We start from the raw sequence: 26031 nt of genomic DNA, 5'->3' as shown, positions 1-26031 counted from the left end.
ATTCATTTGAAGGACTATGACAAGTATATGTCGATGAGTCTAATGATTATGTCAATTCTCTTGAATGTAGACTAGCAAGTTTGGACGAATAAGCGTAGCTAATTGGACGTGGGACAGGTATGTAAGGCTTACCCTTTATTTCTTTGGGCATGATCCTTAAGAAACGAGCAGATGACGTATATGTATGATTTCAAAGAACCTCCTATTCTTAGAGCCACTAGGATGGCTAATGTTCTTGACTTCCGAAGAACTATTTTGCTATGTCTTGATACGAGTGTGACATTGACCTTCAATTTCACATAACGAGCAGATGACGTATATGTATGATTTCAAAGAACCTCCTATTCTTAGAGCCACTAGGATGGCTAATGTTCTTGACTTCCGAAGAACTATTTTGCTATGTCTTGATACGGGTGTGACATTGACCTTCAATTTCACATTGGACGAAAATCATCTTTTTCATTTTGAAATTTATCCCGGGATTGTCATCCCACATTTAGGGTGGTATAACAATAATACCCCAATCCTGGAATCGAAAACTTTAACCAAACGCGGGATAACAAAATCCCCATTCTATTCCGGGATTGTTATTGCTTATCCCACAAATCAAATGACCCTAGATGTATGTAAAGCAAGGGTTACGTAAAGCTCTGTAACGGCAACAGAGAGACACAGAGACCTGGAAACCAACACAGAAGGTACATCCCAGCCTAATTATTAGGTAGCATGAAACTATTGCATAATTCCTTTTGAACAATCTATTTCTCATTATTGCAGTTCAGCATACACCTGAAATAGCAGCAAAAAGAACCGCAAGGAAAGCTTGTCCCAAGCATTTATTCAAGTTATGCACGACTTGAAATAGAAATCATCATCATCATCAGCTTATGCAAAAGGGTGAAGAAGTATCAATCAGACACAAAACGGAAAAAAGAAAGTTCACCAAGGACAAAGATTGTATTGCTGCGTGTTTAACCAGTGAGAGCAGCATTAAGGGCACTGTGTACATCAACTCCAATCTGGGCTTCAGCTTTTTCTACATCGGTTGATGCAGTGCTTAACTTCTGAGTGAACTCAGTGAGGCCCTTTTGAACCAAGTTCGGATCAATGCGGTCAACTGGTACAGCTTCAATAGCGATAATATCCGCAAAAGAATTTGCATGAACAAATGCAAATCCGCCACTCACAAAGTACTTGGTCACATCGTTGCCCTCGTGAACTGATAAGACACCAGGCTTCAGCTCAGCAATTGTCGCTACATGTCCAGGTAAAACACCCATCTGTCCTGTAGTTGCAGGGATAATAACCATATCAACCTGGATATAATGCAAAAGGGAGGAGTGATCAGAGATTGAATCAGATTTTTCAGACCCACTGATGCACATTCATCATAAGCATAGTATTAAACCTCACACAAGTATTACCACATAATTTGACAACTCTGAAACATTGAGCTAGAAAATGTTACTCTGATTTATTAATACTCAGCATACAATGCTAAATGAGACTGCAGCCAGAAACTGGAATATATCAACAATTTGTGGAGCACCCTTGGAAATTAGCCCAAATTTTAATAACGACAAAGTTTAGACTCCACGCTGATCAGATTCTTGTGAAATTTAATACCAATTGAACTGCTGTATTTACGGTTGTTGCACTACTCTGTTGTAGCATAAACTGATCAATTAAACCAAGCAAAACCAAATTTAAATTATACAAACGGAAGAGCATATTATTAGTTGCTTTTCCCACAACAATGACTGCTAACTAATTCATTCCTATAAATGAAGATTTCACAAGGAATTCTGCATGTAATTACTATCTAGCAAGAATAAAATACAAAAGGCTCATTGCCATATACAAAAAAAAAAAAGATACAAAAGGCTTCAGTTTAGAAAACCTTCATGAAGCTTAGATTTGATTCACTATCACTACCACAAAAACTTCCTTTCCAATTGATCCCTTAAAAACAATATCCAGAATGGCTACTCCTATTGTCCCACTTGACCTGCTTTACATATTGGAATGTCTCCCAAAATGTAAATAATAAATATGCTCCATCACCTAAACTCAAACTAGAAAGAGTAGTTTTATTTGTTGAAGTTTGTGGTTGCCCATTTAAAAGCTCAAACTGTTAGAATGGTCGCACTTCGATTCAGTTAATTATATCTTCCACACACTTCCGCATGCGGGCCTGATTCTTTTTCATGAGCCAAGCACGTCGAGATATTTTTTACAACAATGACACTTGAACCTAGAACCTCTAACTACTCTGATGTAATATTGAGGTGTGTGAAAGCATCTAAAGCCTTAATCTATTAGAAAGAGCACACTTTTGTTTATTTAATTTTATATCTTCAACTGACACTATAGTATAAATTTTTATGTAACATTCTTTCTACTAACTATTCCACCTTCACTAATTCAACGTTTATTTAAACGGGAAAGTGTCATAGTGGCCCTCCAACTACTTATATTGAGAAAAACTTTCCCTCGAACTATGTTTTGGTTGCAAACCTTCAAGTATTAGGGGGTGTAAAGCAGATGATTCATAACTCAAACAACTTCACTACATTAGGACCCGTTCAATGTTGCACAAAGACATACTTTACAAGCTTGTAATAAAGAAGTCACTCCGAACTAGAAATGGTAGAATTAGATCAGGCATATCAGTTATATCAGCTATGTACATTTTCTTTCTGTTCATGAGTTGTCCTGGTCGACCCAATCAAAACATCTCCTTCTGTTTTCTTCTCTACCATCATGCACCATAGTTGTCAAGCAAAATTTGATTCCACCATCATCATCCTCCTCCACTCCATCACCCTATGAGATAGTGGTGCTTGTCTTTCTTGATCTTCTCCTCCTAAGATATCACCCACGCCACACTTTTTTTTAAAAGGTAAGACGTTATAAACTAAAAACCAGCACTAAGCTAGTGTTGTACGGAGCACTACAAGGAAAGCAAAAAGGCAAAAGTATATCCCTTTTATAATCTTGAAAGCAAAAGTATTATTTTACACAAATTAAAACAAAAAATGCAATTGAATTTTATCTTCTCAGTGGAATTGGATTTGGCTTTAAAACATCTCAAACTAGGATCGTATTCCACCCAATAAACTTTCTTTTGTCTGTCACCTTTCTTTTCCAACTTCTTTAAATGAATGCAGCAGTGTCAGGCATTGCCCAACAAGGGCATAATAATTTCGAAAAAAGGTGCCACAGTTGGTATGTTATAATGAACAGTGTAGAAACAAATGATTGAGTTTCTGGTTGTTCGCCGCATAAGTAACATCGGCGGCACAGAAAGAAATGTCTTCTTTGAAGGTTGTTCTACTTTAAGCAAGCTTCCTTAGCAAAAATCCATGCAAACAAGCCGCCTTGTAAGGTGCTTTTGTCTTCCGCATTTGCTTCCGACAACATAATCTAATTTATTGATCTTCGCCTGTCAGCATCCTGTTGCAAGAATTAACTGTATAATAGCTTTTCTTGTGTACTATTTGATCTCCACAGTAACCTTATTCGCTATTAGAAAACTTCAGTTCACTATACCTATCAAGATATTATGTCTCAAGCCCCATTTGGTTCACAATCTTCCAAAAAAACTTCAGTTCACTATACCGATCTGAAAATATCTTGAAATTGTTCCATCAAAGGCTCATGCGAGTAAGATCTTCCTACCTAAGTTGCTTGGACTCTCTAGAATTGCTACCGCACCTGTGTTGGATCCTCCAAAAATACACTACTTTTGGAGGATCCGACACACACCAATCGATATTTTTGAAGAGTCCGAGTAACATAGCTTCCTACCATCACCAACTTTGAAACCAATTTTCTCCAAAAATGCAGGCTGCATAGATCTTTTTTTTTAATTTTTTATCAGTAAGCGAAGATCTTATACTCTTCTCTAGATTGCCACACCATGAGTGGTTCTAGCTTTCTTGGTACACCAGTACCATCTATCACATTGTAAGAACTTAAAATTTATTTGGATCAGTTTTGATGTATGATTATATGGAATAAATTTAAATCCAGCTTCATTTGCGTTGAACAGTTAATCAGGAGTTTGGACTTTACAAATTAAATAAGTTCATTTTATTAGCTTCAAGTCCAAGGGCTACTTCATCTGGACCCAAACCCATGCCACGTATTCAACGATAATGACATTCCAGTCAAATCATAGGCCAACGAGCTAATACCATATGTTCGAATGAAGTGGCATGCCAAGTCAACATAAAGACCAATCAAAGACAATCAAGTGACCAAATAACATAGCTCAACCAATAAAATACAATCATATCACAAAGCTTTTGCAATAGGTCTGATGACTCAAGCGAACCAATCAAATTGAAGAATTCATCACGAACTACCTTCTCAACAACAACATACCCAGTGAAATCCCACAATGTGGGGTCTGGGGAGGGTAAAGTGTACGCAGACCTTACCCTTATCTCGGAAGATAGGGAGGTTGTTTCCGAAAGACCCTCGGCTCAAGAGAAAACACGACGCGAAAAGGTTAGATAAGCACAAGCAGTTCAAAGCAAAATGAAAATAAAACTAAAGAAAGCGAATAAGTCATGATAGAGCAGTCTGAAAAAAGGAAGCAGTAGCTACCACAGATAAATAAGCTAATCGAAGCACAAGAAACAACATATAGTAGCAAGAATCAAAGGACAATAGACTATAGATCAAAACTGCGACTACCTACTAGCCTTCTACCCCAATCTGAGTCCTTCGTAACCTCCTATCTAAGGTCATGTCCTTGGTAAGCTGAAACTGTGCCATGTCCTGTCTAAGCACCTCTCCCCAGTACTTTTTCGGCCTACCCCTACCTCTTTTGAAACCATCCATAGCTAACCTCTCACACCTCCGCACTGGGGCATCTGTGTCTCTCCTTCTCACATGCCCAAACCATCTCAGCCTCGCTTCCCGCATCTTGTCCTCCACTGATGCCACTCCCACCTTAGCCCGGATATCTTCATTCCTAATACTATCTCGCCTGGTGTGCCGACACATCCATCGCAACATTCTCATTTCAGCAGCTTTCATCCTTTTGACGTGAAAGCTCTTGATTGCCCAGCACTCTGCCCCGTACAACAAAGTCGGTCTCACAACCACTTTGTAGAACCTGCCTTTAAGTTTTGGTGGCACCTTCTTATCACACAGCACTCCTGAAGCGAGCCTCCATTTCATCCACCCTATACCAATACGATGTGAGACATCATCGTCAATATCCCCATTTTCTTGTATAATAGACCCAAGATATTTGAAACTTCCTTTCTTTTGGATGGCTTGGGTACCAAGCCTCACTCATGCAACTATAAATAGGAGCCCTCGTAAAGCCAACAAAATTCGGAAATGCATCAAGCAAGCTAAAGGAAAGCTAGAGAAGCTCAAAAGAAAAGCATTCAAATTCTTCCGCTACACCCGCGATCTTCGTCAGTGATAAATCCGACAAAGTTCAAATCAAGATTTTAAGCGGGCGTTTTCAAATCTTCTGTTCATGACAGTTGAATCTTAAATCCTAGTTTGTGATGGGTTTCTTCCCTACTAGAACAAGCCAAGAGCCCTTGAATCAATGTTCGTGAGAAGAATCAGAAGATGTCAATTGTAGATCTAGTGATATCCCAGAGATTGTAACTCGTATCGTCTCTTCATACTAAATATTGTAATTAGTAACATTTTCTTGTCTTGAATATTTTGAATGCGTTCAACACAAATTTCTATTTTCTTACTTTTCTTTTGATGCGTACATGCGAGTATGGGAAGAGTTTCCCATCCCAGCTACGGCTAAGTGGTACATGGCATGTTCTGCCCTATCATGTCTTTGATGTACATGTACATTCTGTGTTCTGATGTTTCAACTAAAGTACGTGGAACATCCTTTTTTTGCATTGGCAAAAGAGTGAAATATTCAAGACAAGAAAAGGTTATTAATTAGAATTATCAACTAGATTTTACAAATGATGTTCTTTGATTCTTCTACTCAAGAACAAATATTCAAGGGTTCTTGGCTTGTTCTTGAAGGGTTAGAATCTTGATTATAACTTTGTTGTTGGATTTATCACGAACGAAAAGGCATTGAATGTTTCTATTTAGAGCTTCTTTAGCTTTCCTTCAGCTTGCTTGATGTATTTTTTGTTTCTCTGGCCATATGGAGACCCCTATTTATAGTTGTAGGAGAAAGGAGTTTTTTGAAAAGTACAATCCTTTTTTCTTCAATTTGTTTGGTTCACATGAGTCATCAAACCATTCACAAAAGCTATATGATAAGATTGTATTTGATTGGATGAACCGTGTTATCTGGACACTTTTTTTTTTTTTTGAATAAGCCATGTTATCTGGACACTTGGCGACCTTTGATTGGTCTTTATGTTAACTTGTCATGTCATGTCATGTCACATCACTTGAACACATGACATTATTTTATTGGCATGTGACTTGACTGGAATGCCACGTCATTGAATACGTGGCATGAGCTTGGCCCTACAACCAAAGTAGACTTTTGAGCTCGAAACTAATAAAATGAACTTATTTAATTTAAAGCCCAAATTAAGCGTTCAATCCAAAAAATGAAGTTACACCTTTATTTAAATCCACATATTTGGACTTAAATAATAAATGTAGACTTGTACCAAGATTTCACAAACTTAAGAATTGAACCCAAATTTTGTATGGAATCGTATGCAGTTTGACCAAAACAAACAAAGCTTCTGGGAGCCAGGAGTGCTTATTTTTTGGCAAATACATAGACAGACACTCAAACTTGGCTCCAACTGCCAGTTTGATACTTAACTTACCCAGTGACAAACTAGACACTTCAACTTGACATATATACATATATATATATATCTTAGACACCGATGCTGACATGGCAGAATGTGTGTTTAACCCAAATTAGAGCATTTGAACCTTTAAATTTTGTGTTCTTATTCTTTTCTTTTTTGTTCTTAATAGCATTTTTCTGGCAGGCCTCTTTTTCATAATTGAATACGCATAGTACTTCATTAATAACCCTTAGATCTTTGATATCCAATCCTCCATTGTTCTTATTCTTGACGAGTGTGCTCCATTTGACCAGGTTAAAGGACTTCCTTTTATCATTACCTTGCCATAAAAAATCTCTTCTCACTTTATCAATTCGCTTTCTCAATCTTGGTTGGCAAAGGTAACAAGGAAATTGCATAAGTTAGTAAAGAATTTAGCACACTGTTAACCACTGATCTTCCCCCAAAGGAAATGTATGATTTCTTCCCTGCTTCCAAGCCGCTTTTCATATCTTGCCAACCTCTTCCGAGTATCCCTTCAACTTTGTGACTAGCACCACAAGGAAGACCCAAATGCATAATAGGCAAATTCCCTATCAGACAATCGAGAATTCCAACCAAACTACCATTGTTTGGCACCTCATTGACCGAGAATAGGTTTTTCCTCCAATTAATAGAAAGACCAGAATTTGCTTCAAAAACCACCAGAATCAATTTCAAATGACTTAATTGATCTTCTACATAATCACAAAGGATAAGGCTATCATTCGCATACAATAGGTGGAGACTTCCATAATACATTAGTCGTTTGTTACATTGAATCCTTGTAACCATCCATCTATGTTGGCCGCTCTCACCATTTCACAGAAACTTTCCATCACTAAAATGAATAGGGAGGGGAAGATAGGATCTCCTTATTTCAAGCCTTTTAAACCCAAAAAACAAAACAAAAAAATTGCTTCAGGAATTCCATTATGATTATGGAGCACTTAACAGTGCTCACATAAAAATTCACCCAGATAATCTATATACTACCAAATGTCCAAATCCCACTTCCTTAACCACACTGGTAAGAGAACTCCAATTAACATGATCATAGCCTTCTCAATTTCTAACTTATATAGGACTACTAATGTGTTCCCTTTTTGTCCTGTGTCTAGGCACCCATTGGCTATTACCTATTAGTGCAGCATCCATGTTTCGCCTTCCCTATTAAATCCATATGTGCATTATCAACCAGCTTGTACACCACCTTTTTGAGTCACTTTGTTGATATCTTTGAGATAATCCTGTAGAGGCTCCCACTAAAACTTATAGGCCAGAAATCTCTTTAACTCCACAGCTTCAATCTTCTTAGGAATTAAGACTATAAAGGTGGTATTGAACCTCTTTTCTTTTTGTTGATAAGGAAAATTATAAATTGTTATAAAAATTGCTGTCAACAAATTGAACCTCTGTTCAAACCTCTGTTGCTTTAACATCAACTATGGAAATTGTACTCCCTTTCTTCTATTTTATACTACAATATCATCGTTGGAAAGCCAAATAATTTTTTTCTTAACTACAATCTTTTCAAACATTTTCTACATATTCGTAATCAAAAAAAAAAGGAAACGGGTCCAAAAAAAAAAACCCTGAACTATTCAAAATAAGTTAAATTTACCCTCCGTTATGTTTTTGTGACAGTTTTGCCCTTGAACTATTCGAAATGAGGCAATCAAATCTGACCTACTATGATACTTATAATTTCAAGTCAGTTACTTTCCTTTATTGTCTATCCCAAAAAGAGTCTCTTTCTATATTTACCAAGTTGAGAATATAAACATTTTTCATAGCAAATTTAAAGGACCACAAGATTCAAAGGACATTTTAGTACATTATACACATCTTTATTTTAGGACTATAAAATTCAAAAGTCTATTTTTATTCCTTAAAATTTGTGCTCGGTCAAACTAAGCCACTTAAATTAGGATGGAGGGAGTATCACATAATTTCAAATCAGTAAATTCTATAGATCAAAATGTAAAGTCATTCCTTAGGGATATATTACAGCTCCATCACTGAAAAGGGCTATCACATATCATAAATGAGGAAATATCCAAAGGAAGAGCTTATTATTATACATAATAATAATAATGTTACCTCTTTACCGGCCAATTCGGAAGAGTAAGGAAGAACAAAATTGACAGTAAGCTTAGTTGGAATGGAGGAAGGAGTAGCGGGCCTAGTAGCCATGAATGCTGATGGAGTTTTCGGTGGTTCAACATTTGGAATTACTTTCTTCCATGCTTCAACGAAGTTTGGATCTGCCACGTGTTCCGATTGTAGATCGCTTGAAAATGGGCGGCGCCACCGAAGAGTTGTGGTGGTGGCTCTGGTTAGACATCGGGACGCGTGTCGCAACATTATTGGGCGATTAGATCGGAGAAAGTGATCGGAGTTGAGCAAAAAAGGGTTTGATGGAATGACTTCTTTTTTGGATCCTAATTTCTATAAAGGCCCAAATGCAAGGGAATCTTTAGTAAAAATTTAAAATTGATATTATTTTGTTCTTTTTTTGGTCACCACATTTAGTTTTTTTTTTTTTTATCTTCTTTCAGTGGCACAGTGTTTAAAATGTTATTTTGACTTATAATAATGTTAGCATTCCTCCGTCCCAATTTATGGGACATTTTTTTCTTTTTAGTCGGTCCTTACAAAAATGATATTTTTTTATATTTAAAAATAATTTAACTTTATGATATGATTTACAACCACGCATATATTAAGGCTTGTTTTGGACATAAATTTCAAAAGTCTTCCTTTTTTAAAAAAAAAAAACTCCATGTCAAGTTGTCAAGTCAAACACGTTCGTATAAATTGGACTGAGGGAATAGTAATAATGAAAAAACATACTCAGTGAAAATTTATTTTAATAGAAAATAGATTATGTCAAAAATTTAAACCTTGAATTGTTTAATGAATTTAACTTCTTTCTGTTTTTCTGCTTAAAAATGGATTTAACTGAAAATTATAAAAGTGGTAGCATAAAAATAGAATCGAGTCAAACATGTTGAACATTCCAAAACTTTAGTCTTTGTTCGATATAATACTTAGATGTGGACTTCATCTTATAAAAATGACACTGCAATAACTTAAATGTATCGAAAGTATAACGCCAGGATCAGCAAATGAAATGGAAATTCATTTGGTGCATACAACTAATATCACCGACTATAACTGCTAGTACAATATTAACAAAAACGCATAACTGCTACATTATTACCAAAAATGAATAGAACTACTGGCAAGGAAACCCAAAGTACTACAAAGAACCCGAGGGGAAATTAAGTTAATTGGATTAACGAGGCCAGTGCAGATGGTTTGCTTACGCCCATGAAGGTCTGCTCTCTCTTGCAATATCATTCTTGATCCACTTCTGGATCGTTTTCACAACAAAGAAATACTGCCAGAGATACAAAGTCAGGCGGTCAACACAAGAATCGCGTGTTTACTAGTGCAGCAGAGAAACCTTAAGACTGAAATCTCACCTGGAATGCTGCGATAAGAGGAATCAGCATTTTGCCTTTATTGTTGGGATTTGGTCCATCGATCAATTTTTGATCAACCAAGATACTCCTGCTGTCAGTCAAGACAACCTCGGTCATAGTTTGGACTATGTTGGGTATCCAAGCAGTTCCATTTGGAAGAATCTGTTGAACCATGCAGACCATGTTAATAAACATAATATATTACAAAAACTTAACAAGACAAAGCCATGTATATCTAACCTTTTCGTCGTTGTCATTCTTGTTACATCTCCCACTGTTCTCAACGCAAACAACAGGAATTGAAGAAGCCTAACACCAACAACAGTAAGATAAGTATTTAAAAAAAAAAACTGCGATGAAAGGATACTTATACCAAAAGCACCATAAAAATAAATCAAACATATAATAACTGTTTCAAGTAAGAAGGGGAAAGATAGCTTTTCACCGTTATCACGGTTCCACTTGTTGTTTCTGAAACTGAAGTTCAAGTTAATTTTGCAAATGCAAGTATAAAAAATGTATCTAATACACAAACACACTGAAAGTCAAAACTTAGACTAGGGTTTGTGCAGTATACTTTCCAGAGTGTTCAACAATCCAGTGTAGAGACCAAACAGCGATTCTTGGAGAGAGAAAAACCAATACTATGATCCTCTCGGGTTGGATCATTGGAACTTAGGTTGTCGTCACCAACCCCCCCCCCCCCCCCCCAACAAATGAACCCCCCACATACACCACCACCACTCACAGACACACACACAAAAAAAAAAAAAAGGAGTATGCTATATGTGCTTAAACTACTTTTAGGATCAAATGGAAAGAGGATCTCACACACGTACCATGGGAACACGGTGTGCAAACATGAAGAAATGACGAGTTCAGAGGATATCATGTAGAGAAAATTGAATTAAACACGAAGAAAAAGGTGGGATACAAGACAGATTATCTGCATGGTTATTTAACTGGCAGAACCATTAACTGATAGGTAAACATTTTAATTTTAATCAGCTTAATACGTTAATTAATTTATCATTGTTCAGTTTTGGAAATCAATGGACAATCTCTCTCTCTCTCTCTCTCTCTCTTAATTGTATTAATTGAGTTATGCCATCTCAATTGGCACAGAAAGGAAGTGAGTGGAGTGAAATGGAGTGAGGTCATCCAAATATGGTTGCCAGGAGCATGACACATAAACTCCAGCTGTTGTTCTTTTTAATCAGTATAAACTCCAGCTTTTCTTTTGCAAACAGATTTCAATAGAGCACAAAAATGAAAGGAAAATACCAAATGCCAATTGTGCCAAAGAAAATTTGACTCCGGGAAGGGAAACAAGATTGTAGGAATCCTGAAAATCTGCTTCAAGCATTGAAGAAAGTAGTGATTGTGACCCACCTTAACCTCTTGTTTCCTAATTCGAGCTCCCAGGCGGACAATTTTGGAAAGCGCCTCTGATCTTCTCGAAGTGAACTCGTCATAACTCAATCCATCAGGAGGGGAGACCTGAGCATGTGTGAGGACCACAAGTCCTCTACGCCATATTTCCTTGCCGAAACTATCTGTTATGGCCTTCACAACCTGCCTATCCAAATTATCCACTCTATATGTATCAAGACGATCCACATAGAGCAAAACATCAATTGTCTTGTTCAAGAGGAACCTGTTTGGATCCAATTACCCCCAAAAGAAAAAAATAGCATTAGTCAGACAAAGGAATAGACATCTAGCCCTAGGGGTGTCAAATGGGCGGGCTGGGCTTGATTTGGGTGGGTCAAAATGGGGTGAGTTGATAAATGGATAGGTCAATAACCCGCCCAAAAGTTACTAGGGCTGAAATGCGTTGGGCTAAAATGGGCCAAAGAGCGAGTTATAACCCAACCCGTCCAATTCTTACTAAGTTTTGATTTCTTTGTTTGTTCTTTTATAATTTTTTATGTATCTAATAAAACAGCTTTTTTTCCTTAATTATGGCTATATATAACATATCAAATAAAAAAATCTTTTTGGAAATATTTCGACAAGGTTTCTGTGGGTCAATTTGGGCTACATATCAGCTCCATTTTTAGGAAACGGGTTGAGCTAATAAATGGCCGGGTTATTGGCCCAACCAAACTTGAATGAGTTGGGCGGGTCAAATGTTTATGGGCTAATTTTGCCACCCCTATAGACATACCTACCACACAACAGGAGCAAGAGAAGTACCAAAATATTTCAGCATGTAAATATTTACCTCTTTATGAGATCAAGAGCCTGGTCATTGACATATCCCCCTTCGACCAGCCCAGGGGTGTCGATAATGTTCAATATAAATCCTTCCGATGAACGTGAAACCATCACTGGTCTTGGAGTTTCTGACTGAAAAACAAGAAACCTTATTTGAATGTCCTAAACCACAAGAAAGCGTCTAAGGTTACGTTTTCAACTAAATTCTGTAGGAATATGTACCTGAAACGCACTGACAGCAACTGCTCTTTCCCCTAAAATTGAGTTAACTGTCGAAGATTTTCCAACACCAACTTTCCCCATTACTAGGACTGTCAATGTACTTCCACTCTACAGCAATTGAACAATCCACATGTCAGCCAAATAAACGTGCATAAGCTCATTTGGACAAGAAATAAAAAACAAAATAATGGATCGTTCACTCCAGAAAACACAGATAGAAATTAGCATATCAGGTAACGAGAGAGACTCTTACCTCCTGCTTCAATTTTCCTATCAATTGAAGTAACTTTGATTGAGTGGCCGCAGGAAACTGTTGGAATCCGACCCATTCTCTTATCACCTGAGATGCCATTGATAGCTAAGCATGCAAAACAGGTCCAGGTTAGAACTAAAATCTAATGAATTTAAAGAAGGTACAGTCAGAACATATGTCGATTGAGCAAAGAAACATCTAATTTAAGGAAGCAACTAGAATCAAAAATAAAACCAATCAACTGCACGTCTGCACCTCAATTCCAAACTATTGGGGCCCTGATATGAATCCTCTACTTTTAGGCCACACTAGTTACTAGTTAGACACATTCATCTCAATACAAAAAAAAAAATCCTAGGCAATTTAACAAAGGAACATCTAAAATCAGGGAAACAAAAACAATCTAACTATGCCTCAATCCCAAACAAGTTTTTTTTTTTTTTTTTTGATAAAGGTAACAAACAAGTTGCTGTCCTCTTATGAATCCTCTACTTTTGGTCAGCTCTATTTAGACACATTCATTTCAATACTAAATAATTTGCCTAGTCAGTTGAACAAAGAAACATAATTATTAACTGTGGTGTCTAGGTCAGCTTGCACACACCTCAATTATTTCCACGAGGTACCTGCTATCTTCCACCAGCACAGGTAAAGAAACATCTACATTTAGGGAAATAACTCCAATCAAAACAAAAATCAATCGACTATGCCTCAATCTCAAGCTAGTTGGGGTCCTCCTCTACTTTTGGGCCACTCTATTTAGACACATTTCATTCCAATACTAAATAAGTTGCTTATTACCACAAATCATTATTCTCTAAAACTCACATTTATCCTTGCTGACATACAAGTCACTAACTAGTCTAAACCGTAGTCCCAATAAGTCACATTTATCCAGCTTTTTAGCTAATTTCAGCCCAAGTATTGACCGTTTATTAACTCAGCCTATTTTGACCCGCACAAATTCAGCCCAACCCGCCGATTTGACACCCCTAGTATTGCCTATATGGACCAGTCAAACATACAACAACAACAACACCTCAGTCCCATACAGGTTGGGGTCGGCTATATGAATCTCACTTCTTCATTTAAGCTCATTTCATATCATCAGCATACTAAATAAAATAAAAATAAGCAAAACAAATAACGAGAATTATTTCTATATAAACCCTAAATTTTAAGTCTTGTGGATACCATGAAAAAAGTAAAGCTGCAGAAATTGTAGAAATTACAGGACCCCTTTAAGCAAACTCGCCCTAAAACATTAATATTTAAATAAACATGTAATTCCAAAAGGTTTGTGATACAGAAAAGAACAAGAATATGTAAATGAAAGCTTTTAGAGAAAACTCACCAATTTGGATTGAGAAAAAAGCTGTTTGTTTGTATAATATGTGTGCAAAAATATGCAACAGACAGAGATAAATGGGGAACTTGTGCGGGGCTAGTCGGTGTGACTTGAGTTGAGAGTGAAGGGTTTAAGGAAAAGTTGTTTTTAGGACGGCCTTATCGTTTTCATGTAATGGACTGTTTCTTAACCAACCACCCAAAGCATGTACTAGGGGTCTTTTTGGTTTGAAAATAGTTATATGATGGATTAGTTATACTGAAATTATTTAGGTTGGGTTAATTATTTTTTATTTATTATTTAGTTTGTTGTATTAAAAGTAATATGAAATGTATAATTTTTAAGAAAAAATTATTTATTTACAAAATATCCTCCGCTTTGTTTAATAGAAAAAGGAGTTTGAGAGATCTCGGGGCTATTTTTGTTATTTTCGTTATTTTATCCTGGTATAACTAATCTTGGGATTGTTATTCCACTCTCTATCAGGGATAACTTATCCCAGTATTATTTTTTATCCTGGGATAACTTATCCGAGGATTAGTAACCAAATAAAAGATATGATGGTACTAAATTCTTATCCCGTGATTATTTTTCCTTATCCATCATACCAAATGATTGTATGGTTGAGGCACATAAAATTATGGAGTAACTTGTTTTTCCTTGTTGACAAGAACCTGTATTCGCAAATCACACAAGAGAGGTAAATCTAATAGACAAGTTCCGTGAGACAAGCTCGACCGAGAAAGCATTAAGCTGAACCAACTCAGCTTGTTAGGTTGAATGTCGATGTCCCTTAAGCCTGTTTGAAATTTTTATTTAGACGCTTAAAATTAAGTCTATAACTAATTGAACATGTAATTTATGTTGTGTCAATTTATTGGATTAGAGTTGCGATACGACCTAAGCGTGTGTCTGCTACCTAAAATTAAGTTCATGAAATGCTCTATAAGCTATAGTAAATATTTTTTAGGGAAAATGGAATTTTCCAACCATTTTTGTTTTATTTTCTCCTTTTCTTCTTCCTAACTCTTTTTTAATGCCTTGTTTTTCAACCACGCATTCACACATTATTAGTTCATCTTCCCACCTCATTTTATCGCGCTTTAACACCAAAGTTTTCATAGACCAAGTAAAAAATTATGATTAAGAAAATACGGAATATACTTATTAGGAGATGTTTTATCATAAAAATAAGAATTACCTTTGCAGCACTCTTACGGCTATCATTGACTAGAGGAATTCTTTTTTACGCGTGAACTTTGCATTAATTGGGTCGAATTCATTTGACAGTCTTTCAAAGTATCATTGGATTTGAGTTTGCATCTATGTGGAGTGGAAATTTGGTCTCGACATTGACAACTATTGAATCGACCATAAACACGAGTTGTATGACGCCTAATTGTCTGTATCGGAAAACTTCCGATAACATAAAAGTGGACAGCAAAGATCCTTAGGGGATTTGCTTGAAGTGATGGTCAGAAGATAAAAAGATAATTATTTACATAAGTTAAATTTGTACAAAAATTATTGCCCAGGAGGTGGAATTTGCTTTTCTGGTGTTACTTTTCCTTTCTCGCTTTCTTAGTTTCACTTTTTTTTCCATACATTGATTTTTTTTCACTGATTTTATTTGCCATATATTATCAACCGCAAGTGAACATCATGCATTCAGCTTAGTTTATAATTGACAAATTTATATCCAACAAGCACACTTTGAGCATAGGTCAAGTGTTCACTGAATCATAGGCGTAGTTTGAATATTTAAATAAAACATTTAAACAAGTTTAGGCAATCCTTTAAGTATTCAACTTTATATTGCCATATAATCATAATACGGAGACAAATCAAGGAAGTTATTTTTATTTCTTTTGGTACATAACTACATACAAATCTATTGGCCATACAGAAGTGACAAAGGACTTTAATTGGCAACAAACTAGTTAACGGGGTTGTTGATGCAAGAAGAGCGTGTTAAAAAAGGAGACTACAGGGGAGAAAAGTATAGTTACCAAAAGTGCCAAGTAGGTAGCCGCCGTGTACGGCGGTTATCTTCCCTCCAAACCAACGCCACCACCAATATTCATATCCACACACCTAAAGACGTAAACCCTAATCACCTTAGCAACCTCTATTCATTATGCAACCATTCTTCTCGTCGTTTTCCAAAACTAAACTCACAAGGTAGAGCTGAACCTGTAGATATCAACAAACTTTAAAAAGCGTTACTTCATAGCTACTTAGACTTTTTGTTCGGGTTGAGTTAGTCCGGAAAAAAGGTACATATGGGTGAGTCTTTGTAATGGGGTCATCGTTTTAATTGATCAATAAGAAGTTACACTAGGAATTTAAATAAACATTTTTTAAAATTCAGTATTGACCTTAGTCAAAGGGTATAAGCGAGCAAAAATATAATCGGAGAGTTAATTTTAGCAAAATAGATAGACGAAGGACAATCTTTTTTAGTTTCTCGGTGTAGGGTGTCACGACCCAACCCCGTAGGCCGCGACTAGTGTCCGTGCTGGACATTTGAACGTACCCAATAACCCAAACCAGCATATAAGCAGAATATTTAAATGTAAAAGTCAATTGGCGTTATTAATTATCACAGATTAACGGATAAAGCACAAGGAAGCCGATCAGGCTGTCACAGATCATACCAACCCAAATCATATGCAGAACTCACATGTATGTCTACAGACCTCTACAGAACACATCAGAATCATAAGACGGGACAGGGCCCCGTCATACCCCTGAACAACATACAAATGTACCATAGCAAGGACTGTACCAAACATAGGCTCCGAACAATAGAGCACTCCAAGATGGCAGAATATAGTCCTAAACATGCGGATCAGCAAATCTGTAGTCTGTACCTGCGCGGCATGAAAACGCAGCCCCCGAAGAAAGGGGGTCAGTACGAAATATGTACTGAGTATGTAAAGCATGGAACGTAGTAAACAAAGTCATAATCGAAGCAGAAGATACAGAAAATGAACGGAATATCCAGATTAGCAAAGATGCTGATCATAAAGCATAAATAGTATTTGCAGAAAACGTATGTCATACCTGGTCCCACTACGGGACAAAATCATAACCGAAACAGAACGTACAGAAAAGTGAGTGTGATATCCAGAGTATCAAATGCATATTTTCAAAACATGAAGAGTGTGTACAGAAACATATGCCATATCATATCCGGCCCCTGCCAAGGGACTCGGCAGACAGAACGTGGCCACCCCCCGACGCTGGTGCCACAACACATAAGGATCAGAAAAGGGGAATAACCCCGTAACATAGCATAACATATCAAATGGCCATATCAGATCATATCATATCATGTCAGAATAGTGTACATGGCACAGCATACTCCACAACCCATGTACATATATACCTGCCCCCTCACATCGAGGCACGGCGAACAATGCAGTGGAAGACGCTTGAGAACATATCCTGGCCCGGGCTCAGTGTGGGAAACATTGAGGCATCCACGAATGGAGTAGTGAGAAACTAAATGCAATAAAATACCATGTATACTTCCAGAGACTCAATGAGGCATATCGAGTGACAAGTCAAAACAATGAAATCGGACGGAATCATAGTAAGTAAACTTCGGATGTCATAATGGGTTACGGAGGCATAATCTTGCTAAGATCGTTTCCAAGATCCAAAACAGTTTATAAGACTTAACGGAGTATTTAAAACAATTCTTTAGATAATAGTTAGAGGAGTAGTTAAGACATTTCCTTTAAAGCAGCTCGAAGACAAGTCATAAATACAAAAGGGGTAAAATCGGAAATAGTGGGCCCACCTCGGGACAAACGAAGCGGTGGGCTCAAATTACGTATTTTAAGCTTGTGGGGTCACCTATAGAGGTACTAGGGACATTTCATAACTTTCTAAACAATTTGTGAAAGTTTGCCTAATTCTTCCAACAAAGCATACCTAAAAGGTTCAATTCTATTGAATGAAAAGGTGACAATTTCAAACGCGGATTCCGATGGACAGAATATATTCCGGGGCTCAAATCCGATCCTAGTACACCTAGGACATGCCAAAAGAAGAATCGGGATAGCTTTACATACCTTATATGCTCTTTACGCCTTTCCAAATTCAATTCCCGTTTCGCCCAAAATCTGCAATTGGTCACATTTACCAATTCTCAATTTCCAATCTTTAAGTATTCAATCTTTATTCATAATTGCCTACAGAAATTTGGGCAGCATCTCCCCTATACATATATCATCCCCGAGAATTTAACTCGGCCAAAACAATCAACAACAACCCAACAACAACACCAACAACGACAACAATCAATATAGGACACAATATAACACAACTAGTCTTCTTTCCGATATAATGCAAGAACTTTCATTCCGACTTCCCATTTCCAAACCAATCTCAATGTTTTCATATTCATTATTAATCTAGATTATCACAATATAATTTGGAAGCATTTCATATCATTTCCACAAAATATTCACAAGATATACAAAATATACAAACTTTCTACCAAAGTCATAATTCATCCAAAACTTCTAATATTCAACCTACATATCCATAACATATTTCCATCTTCCAATTTCATCAACCATAATCATAATTCACATCTTAACAACTTCATTTCCATAATATCACAAAATCATTCTAAAGTGACATAATCTTCTACATTCCAACTTCAACCAAAATTCATTCAACTTTCATTCCCAATATAATTTTCACCATAACCACAACTAGAATACAACATAAAATTCAACTCATATATGTATACAACATACATACACTCACGGCTACATATATATATACACTTTGTAAACTTCCATATTTCCATAGTTTCTACTCATTTCCATATACTACAACACAAACAAACCTTCATAACATAATAAAAAGGTATGAATTCCTACCTTTTTCTCCAATCTTCTTCACTTGTCCAAAGTGTGAGATTGATGAAACTAATGCTCAATCTTCCAAAACAACTACACCAAGTTGTAGAGGGACCTTGAATTAGTAGGAATTCAACAAGAAAATAATTTTAGAGTCAAGATTTTTTTGAGGGTGATTTTTCTATGGCCAACCCGAAATGGCTCTTATGTTTGCTCTTGGTTTTTCTTCTTTCTCTTCTTTCTTTGTTTCTTGAAACTTCTATTAGATAGTGACCATTTATAATTAATTAGCACATGGAAATATTCATTAAAACCATGGGTTGGGCCTCACTTGGCCGGCCACCCCTTAAACATTGGGCCTAAATTTTCATTTTATTTTTTTGGGTCAACTCGGTTGATCCCGAGTTGGGCCTAGCCCACTGACCTTTCGACCTTAAAACGTTCATATCTCCTTGTACCGACATCACCTAGGAACCCACGACCTATGGATAGAAAGCTAATTCAATTATCTACAACTTCTATTTCATGGTATCTTTCCAAATTTCAAACTTATAATACCGTTTGTGCCCCTCAAAGTCAGGTCACCCGAAAACGTTTTCTTAAAAATATTCGTTTGGAGGGCTTCCACTTTGATTTGGCCCAAGGGTACTTCATGAGTTGTGTTTAACTTTACATATGTGATTCAAATGACTTTTCAGATGTTCCAAAAAAAAAAATCTCGGTGTGTGGGCCCCACCCCAGCAAATAATCCGACGTTCAAAAATACGGGATATAACATAGGGTATCCAATTGGGGCCCGAGTAATCCGGATTCGCACCGTGTAAGGCCCATTCGAAAAAGCGTCATGTCAAAAAAAATTCCATACTCAGAGTTCGAACCTAAGATCTGACCAAGAGAAGAGCATCTTCATCTATTACACTACATCCTTTGGTGGAGACGACAGACATATTTAGACCTTTTTCGATAATTCAAGGGCATTTTTGGTACTTTGCCGCATATAAAAGGGGAAAAAGAGGAAGGAAAAAAAAAACCAAAAAAGAAAAACATGGCAGTTGTGGCCACGGTGCACGGCAGTTATCTTCCCTCCAAATTCCGCCACAAAACACTCTCTCAAATCAAACCAACGCCGCCGCCGCCAATATTTATCTCCACAAACCCTAAAGACATAAACCCTAATCACCTTAAAAACCTCTATTCATTATGCAACCATTCTTCTCACCGTTTTCCAAAACTAAACTCAGAAGGTAGAGTTGAGCCTGTAGATATCAACAAGCTCAAAAAAGCGTTACTTCACAGCTACGTCGTCGTTTCGGTGTTTACGCGACCCGAATTCGCACCGGATTTGGTTCAGTCTCGGGTCGGGTCGGGTTTAACGGGTATTGGTGGAGATTGGATTGGTAAAGTGGTGCCGGTGACGCCCGGTAATGGAGAATTGGTTGGTTTTGGACGTGCTGTTTCTGATTGTGGATTGACTGCTGCTATCTATGATGTTATGGTTAGATTAATGGCTGTTATTATTTTTATATGTGAAATTAGTTGAATTTGTTGCTTGCAGTTTAGTACTCCCTCCGTCCCCGTCCCATTTTAACTGTCGTTTTAGCTCAAAATATATGTAGCTTTAGGAATTTGAGACTAAAGTTGATAATGGTTTCCAATTTGCATAATACATAAATGGGCCCTTAGCCTCAGCCGGCAAGTATGTCCTCGAACTTTGGGTGTGCATAAGTAGGCACCTCAACTTCCATAAAGTTGAACAAGTAAACACAAATGCTGACGTGGCATTTACGTGGCCCTCCAATAGCATCTACCCTTTCCGAGGAAGCACTACCATTGAGTGTTGAAAGGTTTTTGTTCTTCTTTTACTTTTTATGTTTATCAATTGTTTACTTGAACTAAACATGATTATGTTTTATGCCTTTAAGCAATACATTGGATCTATCAATTTGCTATTTTTTATTTTTAATGATCGGTGAATATATTGATTTATCTAATAAGTAATTATTTCTTGTTTTCAAGTTTGGTTCTGTTGTTCAATATATGTCCTCGCATGTCATTTTGTTGGTCATTATTTTGGTACTATTAAGTAAAAAGTGTTAATAGTTTTTTGTTCTCTTGAGGTTTAATAAATAACTTTGAGAAAAACATACATATGATACTGCACTAGAAGAAATTCTCAAAATAAATCTTGATAGTATGTTGATCTTGAGTGTAAACTTGGGTTTGAATTTGATAGAGATGATGATGCACTTAACTTTTATAACGAGTATGCAAGAAGGGTTGGTTTTAGTACTAGCAAAAATACGTGAACACGAATAAGAAATTACATTATGTACTGGAAAAAAAAAATCATTATGTGACGTCAATAAAGATTATGTGTTTAGTCAAAAAAAGATTTTGGAGAATATGATTAACAGTGTGGTTAAAAATCCACGAAAAAGAATTAGAATTAGATGTCAAGCACACATTGTTGTTCTGCATTAATCATTCGAAAATATCATATTGTTAAGGTTGTTGCTCCACCTTTAATGGTTCACATGTTGCTATCTCATAGAATGATAAATGAAATACAAGCTCATAAAATTTATTTGACTGAATATGCTAGATTTGCCACCCTACCTTTCAAGGTGGGGGTTAGGTCTGCGTACACTCTATCCTCCCCAGACCCCACATAGTGGGATTATAATGGGCTTGTTGTTGTTGTTGTTGAGTTTTCAAGTGAGTGGTTAAGTAATTTTTGCGTAATATTAAGCGATCAAAGGAATTATTTTCGAATAAAGCGATAAAAAACGTTGTAATAAGGAGAAACATGTAATTTGCTTACTTATGAGACTACATATTTCTGGTCTCTCCTTATTTCCTAGCTTTTTGTCATTTTGTTCGAAGATAAATCTTCTGATCTTACTTAGTATAACCTAAATTTATAAGATTATTGCTCGGAGACTCGTAAAATCAAAAGTAGCTGGAGACAATCTTCTGTTAAATCATATTCATGAGCTTGTACTTCATTTATCCTTCAATGAGATATTAATATGTGAACCATTGATGGATTGAATAAGAAGATGATTATCTTATATGTCAACCTTAGTAATATGATACTTCCAGAATTGTCAACGCATAACAATAATGTGAGTTTGACATTTAATTCTAGTTTTTATCTGTGGATTTATAACTTTATTTCTTCATATATCATCTCCACCGAAACCTTCTTTGAAATACCTAATCTTTCTTGACATCATATAACCTAATTTTCTATTCATGTTCAGGTATTCTTTACGAATACTAAAACCAATACTTCTTGCATACTCATTATAAAAGTTATTACATTTGCGTCGCTGTTAAGTTCAAGACCAAGTTTAAGCTCAAGATCACATACTCTTCAGACTTATTTTGTCGAACATCTGTGCATTATGCATGCTAAAGTTACCATTTAACTTTACTTCGTCAAAAAAAAAGTTACCATTTAACTTTAAAACAAGAAAAAAAAGCAGGTTAATACTTTGTACTTTACAGTACCATGACAAACATATATGAAGATGCATATTGAACAATAAAATCGAATCGACAAATAATCTATATCATATTAAAAGCACGAAGGGCCTTAAAAATATTGATTGAACTTTTTGCTCTTCATAGACTAATACTATCATAGACAAAATTGTCATTTACTATTTTCCTCAAATTATTATTTAATTGTTTTTATAATATTTCACCTACTTTATTTTTTGGAAAAGTAAAAAAACCGACCGTTATTTTTGGAGTCCTTTTTGACTTTCGTAACACTGCCTTAAATAATTCTAACTTTGGCAACACTGCCTAAATAATTTCAAGAAGGAATAAAATTATTTAAGGCAGTGTTGTCAAAGTAAAAAAGGACTCCAAAAATAATAGTCGGTTTTTTTACTTTACCAAAAAATAAAATAGGTGAAATATTATAAAGATAATTAAATAGTAATTTGAGAAAAATACTAAATGACAATTTTGTCTATGCTAGAGTTTTTTAATGAAGGACAAAAAGTTCAATCCATAAGGTCTTTCGTGCTTTTAATATAATATAAAATATAGATAGATTATACAAGTAGGATTTGGCATAATCAAGCAGTTCAGTGGTTTTATTTATCTATAGTCCACTCTTTTTATAACGTGATTTTGTTTTATGTTGTGCATTCATTTATTGGCATCATTTTTGCTAAGATATATGATTGAATTTTGAGCCCACAATCGATTTATTTTTGTAAGACTAAATTTTCCATTGACAAAATTATCGTTTAATTATTTTTTAATATTCAGAACTTTGAAATCATATCTTTGTCTCCTAAGATGATACATCTATAATTACAAGCACTATATAACTAACTTAACTGAATTGTTTATCTTTATAGGTTCGAGGATATTCAATTATTACGTAATAATATTTTTGGTCATTAAATGAATCATCTGTTTGACGTTATTTTTTTGTTTTACATAATTCGTTCTTCTTGTATACAATATCTTAAATTGACGCGACAAACACGTGCAACGCACGTACACTAATCTAGTATAAATATGTCCACTCGATGTTTAGAAATGAAAACTTACTAGATTCAATGTATTGTCTAAAGACATAAATTAGAATATGTTAAAAGTATTAGAAGAAGACAAGCCTTTTAGTTGTCAATTGTAGACTTTTCGTTTTGCCGGGTTTCCTCTTTCCTGGAAGAGGTAAAAAATGGTGGCTTTTGGAAAGTAGATATATTCAATAGAAAGGTAAAAGACGGGTGCATCCTGTACAAATGTCACGGTCTCGGCTTTTAAAATTCACGACACATGTCAGATGCTAAAGTTGCATCACAACTACTAGAGTAATTTTTCATGGAGCGGATCTGCTCCTTGTTTGAAGGGTACTTGGAGGATGCCTCAAAGTTCACTGCAAAAGTAGCAACAATAAGTACATTTGAGATCCTTGATTAAACACTAGCCAGTAAGGAAATAAAAAAAGAGATCTTTGTCATTCGGGATTTATCTAAAATTCCCCATTTACTTCTTTTTGGTATATATAATCCAATACCATGGGATATTATAATCTATGGAGTATTCATGTGATTGTGCTTCAGTAATTTGCAGGTCATCCCTTCACTACGAAGAAGAGGCATTGGCAGGAAGATAGTTCAAAGGATACTAAGGTTGCCATGTTGTCTTGTTTTCATTGTATTCTGATAGTCACATATAGGCAGAGGCACACATTGTAGATGTATAATGCTTGCACGAGTTCTCTTTTTGACACCTTTTACTCAATGTTCATGAAGCTCAATTTGCTGGCAGGATTCTTGCCAACAGAGACATATATGACATAGCAGCCCTCTGTTCTGATCATGAGAAGTGAGTCATTACTTTTCAGGCAGCAAAACTTCACTCTTTTGGCAGTTTTTGTTTCCTTAAAATTTATTATGATGAAATAAGATGCTCTATCTTTTACTCATTCAAGCAACCACTTTAATGGACTAAGAGATATTTTATGTAGATTCAATTATTAATTTCTTTTGCCATGCTTTATGTTTTTGTTGCATGAATATGTGTAAGCTAACAATTCTGGCATACAATGCAGACATCCTTGCAAAACTGATCCTTGAATTCTTAATAGATATTCTTCCATGTTGGAGCCTTTTATCTGATAAATTGTCCTAGATGTTCATGTATAATCCAGAAAATCTTTCCTGCTGTTATTTTGAAGGAGAAACTTCTATGCTCACAATTTTTTTACCATATATTCCCCTAGGCTGTTTTTCAGAGCATGCGGATTTGGAGATGATGTATTGGCATCCACTACAATGATGTATACTAGGTCTGCTTCTACCCACTCAGAGGGTGAGCAAATGGTAACATGTGCTGGTAGAAAGCTTTTACTAGTTCCATCAGTAAGCGGGAACCTTAAAATATAATCTCTATTTTCACGATCAAGTAATGCCAATAGAGCTGAAATTTCTTCATGTAATTTCCATGAGACTTCAATTGCAATCGTCGCTGGAGTGTTGTATATTAGCTTCTTTGGAGAGCTTCCTTGTTCTCCCTCTTTCTGTGTCATTCTTCGGATTTTATCATTTCAAGTATCTAAAGAAATGCATCATAATGGCCGTGAATGCAAAACGTCAGGGCCAAGACAAAGTTGGACAGAAGAAAGAGTGGAGAAGCTAAAGCTGGAAGGTGATGGATACTGCTTGGATAGGGCTGAATTATTTCAAATCTGTCATTTTCCAGATGTTTTCTATGTGTACAGTAAAATCTCTATTCTTAGGTGTAGTATGGAGTATTATTGTAATTGCAGTACAGGCTTTGAACGAATAGCTATTGCACTTTCTTGTGGATCCTGAAATCATTCTTTTTACACTGTTATGTTGCTAACGTTGGACTGTTATTCTGATTCCTGTCTAGCTGAGATGGTAATACAGGGAAAAGGTTGCAGGATTAGTCTTAAATGAAAATAATTTGAAGTCATTTAGCATAAAACTAACAATGATGCAGTATAGCTGCATCTTTTTCTCTTTCATCACTTCTTGAGAAAAGAAGTTTGAGCAGCCACAAATTCTCTCACCTTCTTGAATCAATAGAGGAGAGCTTTGCATGAAATGAGAAAAATATGGGATAGGCCTGCCTGATTTCCACTAAGGCTCCTACATAGATCATCCCCGTCGAAGGGAATCCAAATCCAGTTTGAAAAACTAACTTCTCGATGCTTGTTGACACTTCTGAATCAGTTCTTCAAGATTTGGCCCTCCACGTCAATGTTTAATGTAGAGAGCATATTTTCTCGGAGAAAAGCTCCCCGCTGAGACTCTGA

The 26031-nt window shown here is 36.1% G+C and overlaps 3 protein-coding genes across 4 annotated transcripts; 1 reads left to right on the top strand and 2 right to left on the bottom strand.

Moving 5' to 3' along the window:
- Positions 1-733: 733 nt before the first annotated feature.
- LOC132640453 (ATP synthase subunit delta', mitochondrial-like) lies at positions 734-9287 on the bottom strand. The gene is made up of 2 exons (XM_060357049.1): positions 8910-9287; positions 734-1316 (listed from the first exon to the last, which is right to left on the bottom strand). Exons 1-2 carry the CDS (start codon positions 9171-9173, stop codon positions 972-974), a joined length of 609 nt encoding a protein of 202 aa, XP_060213032.1. The 5' UTR covers positions 9174-9287; the 3' UTR covers positions 734-971.
- Positions 9288-9938: 651 nt separating this feature from the next.
- Positions 9939-14548, bottom strand: LOC132640452 (translocase of chloroplast 34-like). Of its 2 annotated transcripts, XM_060357048.1 has the most exons (9): positions 14347-14548; positions 13597-13652; positions 12993-13097; positions 12740-12847; positions 12525-12649; positions 11690-11954; positions 10538-10606; positions 10298-10459; positions 9939-10212 (listed from the first exon to the last, which is right to left on the bottom strand). In XM_060357048.1, the coding sequence occupies exons 3-9, from the start codon at positions 13089-13091 to the stop codon at positions 10135-10137; spliced, it is 906 nt and encodes a 301-aa protein (XP_060213031.1). In that variant the 5' UTR covers positions 13092-13097; positions 13597-13652; positions 14347-14548; the 3' UTR covers positions 9939-10134. The 2 variants fall into 2 exon arrangements, with proteins under 2 accessions (XP_060213031.1, XP_060213030.1); XM_060357047.1 differs by lacking the exon at positions 13597-13652 and having other exon boundaries at positions 14347-14547.
- A 5678-nt stretch (positions 14549-20226) lies between these two features.
- On the top strand, positions 20227-25578 carry LOC132640451 (GCN5-related N-acetyltransferase 3, chloroplastic). Its single transcript, XM_060357046.1, has 4 exons — positions 20227-20715; positions 24321-24379; positions 24519-24575; positions 24973-25578. The coding sequence occupies exons 1-4, from the start codon at positions 20266-20268 to the stop codon at positions 25133-25135; spliced, it is 729 nt and encodes a 242-aa protein (XP_060213029.1). The 5' UTR covers positions 20227-20265; the 3' UTR covers positions 25136-25578.
- Positions 25579-26031: the final 453 nt, after the last annotated feature.

Source organism: Lycium barbarum, chromosome 5 (assembly GCF_019175385.1).
Source record: "Lycium barbarum isolate Lr01 chromosome 5, ASM1917538v2, whole genome shotgun sequence".
Classification (NCBI taxonomy): Eukaryota; Viridiplantae; Streptophyta; class Magnoliopsida; order Solanales; family Solanaceae; genus Lycium; species Lycium barbarum.
This window is presented reverse-complemented; position numbering and strand designations above follow the sequence as displayed.